Raw genomic sequence first — 6,016 nt, 5'->3', positions numbered from 1 at the left:
GCAAAGCTGTGAAATCTTCAGTCTTTCTTCTTTGTTTCCAAAATTCTCTTCCTTGCCCTTAGCCTTACTTGGTGTCTAACCCTCCCTCTTAGGCTTCAGGTGTATCTATTTTCTATATCCTCTAACCCTATAAAACAGGAAAGGATCTGACATTAGTAATTCACACTTGAAGATGACCCATCTCACCACCACGTGTAACTCTAGAATTATTTTTGCCAGGAGAATTTCAGTTCTCCTTCACCACAGCACCCTCACCACCTGTGCTTTCTTGTACCTTCAATCTCTCCCTCTCCACTGGCTCCACCCTACAAAATTCCTTCCTTAAGGCTGCCTTCCCACTCAAGCTCTTGCCTGCTTTTCTCTTCTCTTTACCACCAAACTTCATGAGTGGTCTTTTGCTTGTTACGATTCTCCACTTTCATTTATTCCATAGCCAGTTGAAAAATGTCTGCTGGCCCATCACGCGACAAAAAATGGCTTTCTTCAACTCACCAATGGCCTCCTAATTGCCAACTCTAAGCCTCTTCTTAATTTTCATCCTATTCTGCCTCTCTGCAGCATTTTATTGAGCAACTGCTCTGCCTGACCTTGCATTAGCGTGTAATTAATCACCGGCCAGTCTCGCCCTGGTGATACTCTCACTCCCTTGGCAATGCACTTCCCTGGAATTTCATTTCCTGGATAGCTCCTTTTCAATACTCTTCCTTGGTTCCTTCTCCTGCTTCTACTCCTTAAATGTAAGCAACACTCACGTTTATTTATTTATTTATTTTCTAACTAACACCCAAGTTTCAATTCCAGCCTTCTATCTTTTCTGCTAAGCAGTCACTCCCTGGGAGATACGCTCACTCTCAAGATTTCAATGATGACCTCAATAGACAATTTCTAAATCTGTGTCTCTAGCCTTGACACTCTCCTGAGTGTCAGCATGAAATAAATAAACCTACTGGCATCTCATATCCACAAACACATCCTGCTGGAAAACCAAACTCAAAATATCCCCAAATGTATTATCTTCCTCCAAAAACTTGTTCCACTCTCATGTTCCCTTAGTAAATCTCACAGACTGCCCAGCCAGTGAACTCTAGAAATCCCAGTCACTTTTCAATCTTCCTCTCCTTATGCCCACGAGTCACATAAAATCTAAGTCCTGTCTCTCAAATCCATCCCCCAGCACCTAGCATCCTTGCACATAGTAAATGCTCAGTATTCATTTAATTGAATGGAATGATACTTTTAATGTAAATAAACATTATCAATGCCTTGCCTCAACTAGTATTTGCATTTTTAAGTTCATTATCTTTGATTGAGGAATGAAGGGTTTTGTCTTCTGATTAAAGAAATGTCAGGCATTAACAAGCAGGTGAGGAAGATTCTTGTTGTTTTTGAACTTGTTGAAAAAGCCTGAAATCATACTAATGTTAATTTCTGAGGCTGCTGTTAAACTTTGTGGGTTTTTTTAAGCAAAATGGCAGTGAACACAAAGGATGGCCTGTCGTTCTGTATGGCTTCTACCTGCCTATTTGCAGTTGATGATGGTCTAATCCTGGGAGCCTCTTCAAGCAAAGGAAAAGCCTTCTTACCCTCACAGCCCACCTGTCAGACCCTAACCTTAACTTGACCTTTCTCTGGTACAAAAGTCCCTAATGCATATTTGTGTCTTCTAGTATAACTGAGGTTTCTAGTATAACTGATACTTTGGTTAGTATTTGGTATTTTTATTCCATAACCTTCATTCATGTGCCCCCAGTGTTTTTTCTAACTCTAGCAAGGAAGTTTCTAACAAGGATATGAGAATTTGGAATGTATATTCTTATAATGCTTATCAGAAATAGTTTCATATGGACTATCTTAACATGAAATTAAAAATAAATTCATTCTAGGCTTCACATCCAACATCTATATTTTCAGTAAGTGTATTAATATTTTAAAAGAATATTTCTAATTACCTTCTCTGCGTAATAGTCATAATGTTACTTAAACAAATAACAGCTTGTTCATCCTGAAGTGGTGAAGCAACAAAATAATCCCAAACTGGTGAGAAAACTTTCTTAGCCAACTCATAGTTACCAATCTGGTAGGCAACCTACAACAAAAAGCGCATTATCTTATGTGATATTTTTATTGTGAGTGTATATATATTTTTTTTTTTTGTCTTTTTTTTTTTCGTGACCGGCAACGGATTGCAACCCTCAGTGTCGCACCCGCACCGGACCGGGACCGGCAATGGGATCGCAACCCTCGGTGTTGCCCCCACACCTCGCTCAGCCAGTGAGCGGCCGGTCTGCATGTGGGATCCGAACCCTCTGCGGGAGCGCTACCACGCTTCCCAAGCGGCGCACTGTAGCAGTGTGCCACTGGGCCGGCCTGTGAGTGTATATTTTAAGCAAGAATTCTGATAACGTTCTCTATCACACACTAATTTCATATAGAGTTACTCACATTGGCTGTTTTGTTCTACAGTGCCATAGTAAGGTAACGATGGCTACTGGCAAGAAAGACAGACATATTTTGAAGTCTCTTTTTTATTTCTAAATTGCATGGAAATTTGAAACCCTGTAAGGATGTTTCAAATCCTCATATGCAAAACAAAGATCACATCTGAGCCAAATTAATTTCATTTCCATCTATGTGGGCACTGCACTCCATTTATTATAGATACTGTTATAATGAACAATCTGTTCCAAGAGAAACAATCAGATTTCCCAAACACAATATAGGAAATATACTTCATTCTTTTCCAGTTCTGACTGACACTTTCAGAGCTTCTATGCAACAAAGGGTTCACAGCTAAAAAGAGTAAAGAATAAAACAGAGAAGTGTTCCAAGAAGCCATGATATGTTTCAACAAATTTAACATTAGGCAAAATAAATGATTTCACTATTGAAGCCTAGAAGCTCAGGAGAAAAAAGTCATTGACTTACCTATTTCTTTTGGGAAAATATATTTTTTTAAAGATGCTTCTAAAAATCATTCTACTTAAATATGTATATAACAATATAAAATTTCATCGAATTAGTTATGTGTTGCTTTAGATCCTTTATGGAAGCAGGTAGGGTATAAAGTATAAATAAATTCATTGAATTAAGTATGTAAGTGACATGTTAGTAGACCATTTTCCACTCAAGGGAATAACTTATAGGGCCAGAACTTTTCAAATCTTCCAAGTGGGTTCTTGCAATCAACCAACCAATGTAAGCTTTTCTGAAGGTTGCACTCTGTACTAAGAACTGTAGAGGTAGATTCTTCAAAGCTTAGGAACGGTCTCACTCCATGAAACTGGGATCAAGTTAAAGGCATAAAACAACATGAAATCACAGAAAAACTATAAAGAATAACATAATAAGCATGGCGGCTTTAGAAAACGAGAAATGAAAACTTCAAGGAGGAAGCACGGCTTGAGCTGAACTAAAGCAGGGATAAGATTCAGATTGGAGCAGTTTAGACAGAATCTGAAAGAGGTCCAGTAAGTGGAAATTACCACAGTGTGCTTAGGAGACACTGGAAAGAGAGGCCAGAATTTGAAGAAAAGTAAGCAATGTGATTGGACAGGTTAAAGTGGCACATGAGTTCAGGAGGCCTTGAAACTCCGGTGGAAGTATTTCAGGATGTCAAGTGCTGGACTAAGCACTTTACATGCATTGATGTACTGACTCCTCATGACGGCTCTATGAAGTGAGCTCTATTTATGTACCATTCTGCGGATGAGGAAACTGCGGCATGGAGAAGTTGACTAATTTGTACAGAGCCTGACAGTCAGATACCAAGTCTTAAGAGTGGTAAATGATTCACATCTCTGGGCTGCATTTGTCAAATGAAAGAACTGAACCACGTGGTCACAAAAACATTTATCATGGAAAATAATAACAGATGATGTGTAAGAGGGCTGGTGAAACTGTAATTCACTATTTTTTCTTCCTTTTAAAATATATCCTTTTAAAAATAATGTCATTTGTTCAATTAGTGAACATTGAAACATGAAAAGATGCCATGATAAAACTAAGGTTTATAAAATCATGAGACTGGGGTTTTTTTTACAGAGGAGTGCCATGATATAAGCATGGTCAAAGATGGTTAACCTGGTAGTGATGTGCAGAATGGATTTTAGAGGGGATTAGATTAAAATGAGAAAAAAGCACCAAAAGGCTAATAAAATAATTAAGTAGAGTAGGTGCCTTCTCCTTGATACATGACCCTCACTTGGCTTACAGAACTCCATACTTGGTTTTCTTTTTACTTCAAAGGCCACATTCCTTTTCTGTTGCTTCTGTTAGTTCTTCCTCTTTTCCCCAATCTCTTTACATTGGTATGCCCCAAAAGGCCTTTGGACCTTTCCTCTTCTCTGCCTACATTCATTTCCTTGTGGATATCATCCAGTCCCACAGTTTTAATTATCACATGACTACTCCCAAATCCCTCTCCTGCCCAGACCTCTCTCCCAAACTCCAGATTCATATATCTGACTACTCAGCAATTCTCTCTCTATGTATAATAAACATCTTACCTCTACACACCCCAAACTGAACTTCTCATCTCCCCCGCCCCAGATCTATTTCACCCACTGCCTTCTCCAACTCAGATGATGCCAACTCTAACCGTCCAATTGGTCAACTAATACCTTAGGGTCACCTTTAATTTTCTCTTCATATTATTTCCATCAGGAACTCTTGTTAGCTCGTCCTTCAAAACATATCCAGAATCTGACCATTCTACCACATCAACAACTATCACACTGGCCAATCCACCTTCGTCTCTCACTGAATTACAGCAATGGATAGTGCTTCCGACTTACCCCCTTAGGGTCTATTTGCAACACAGCAGCCAGGGTGAACCTTTGAAAACAGAAATCTCACAATGTCATACCACTACTCAAAATGTCTGCTGGTTACCCATTTCACTCAAGGTCAAAGCCAAAGTCCTTATACTAGCCTAGAAGTCTTTTCATGATCGCCCTCCCTCCACACTCCATCACTCACCTCTTACCTCCCTGTCCAATCCTTTTACTCCCCATGGGTCCCTCTGCTCCAGCCATGCTGGCCTCCTTGCCGTTTATCAAACATACCAGGTGTCCTTCTAAAAAGCTTAGGCCTTCTGCTTTAGCTATTCCTTCTGCAGAATGCTCTTCCTCTAGAAAGCCACCACCTCACCTCTCAAAGTATGATCCCTGGACCATCAGCATCACCATGGAACTTGTTAGAAATGCAAAATTTTGGTGCCCCACCCCAGACCTAGTGAACCATAAACTCTGCTGGTGGGACCCAGCAATTTATTTAACCAGGACTGCAATGCACACTCAGTTTTAGAATGCACACTCAAGTTTTAGAATCACTAACCTGGAGCAATGCCTAGCAAAGAGTAAGCACTCANGTGGTGGGACCCAGCAATTTATTTAACCAGGACTGCAATGCACACTCGGTTTTAGAATGCACACTCTGATGCACACTCAAGTTTTAGAATCACTAACCTGGAGCAATGCCTAGCAAAGAGTAAGCACTCAATAAACAATGTGTTGAATAAATTTTAAAATTCTCATTTCCTGATAATATTTCTGTGCTCACAGAGGAGGACACCACCCAGCAGTTGTACTATACCATAACATGGTTGATTGACCCAGGGTGAGTTCCTGACTCAAGATGGGTGTTTTATAGACACCCTGCAAAGCAAGATGGGCCCACCCCAAAGTTTGGTTCCGGTATTGAGGCTGATAAAACTCCACACACCAGGAGAATGTAGAGAAGTTTATTACTTACACGAGAGACTCCCAGGGAGAGCTGGGTGGCCACAGCAGATCTGCACTGGCTTGGGCTAAGCAGAGGAAGTGAGCTGGGCCTTTATAGGGGCTGAGAAGTAGGACTAGGGAAAGTCCATTCTAGCTGGGAGGTTTAAGTTTGCTTCTGGTAGCAAAGCAGAACAAGACCCCAAAAGCACAAGCAACAAAAGAAAAAATAAATAAGTGGAAATATATCAAACTGAAAAGCTTCTGCACAGCAAATGAAACATCAACAGAGTGGAAAG

General features: G+C 40.2%; 1 protein-coding gene across 1 annotated transcript in view; it reads right to left on the bottom strand.

The window, feature by feature from the left end:
- LOC103587571 (chromosome unknown open reading frame, human C12orf55) overlaps positions 1-6,016 on the bottom strand; it is a gene marked incomplete at its 3' end in the record, with an annotated part of 124,558 nt that overhangs the window by 21,589 nt on the left and 96,953 nt on the right. The window contains exons 19-20 of the mRNA XM_008569066.1: positions 1,950-2,086; positions 613-730 (exon numbers count right to left, since the gene is read on the bottom strand). Of these exons, the coding sequence (XP_008567288.1) occupies positions 613-730; positions 1,950-2,086 (255 nt within the window). The remainder of the gene's footprint in view (positions 1-612; positions 731-1,949; positions 2,087-6,016) is intronic.

This window comes from Galeopterus variegatus, unplaced genomic scaffold (assembly GCF_000696425.1).
Source record: "Galeopterus variegatus unplaced genomic scaffold, G_variegatus-3.0.2 Scaffold461, whole genome shotgun sequence".
In the NCBI taxonomy this organism is placed as follows: Eukaryota; Metazoa; Chordata; class Mammalia; order Dermoptera; family Cynocephalidae; genus Galeopterus; species Galeopterus variegatus.
This window is presented reverse-complemented; position numbering and strand designations above follow the sequence as displayed.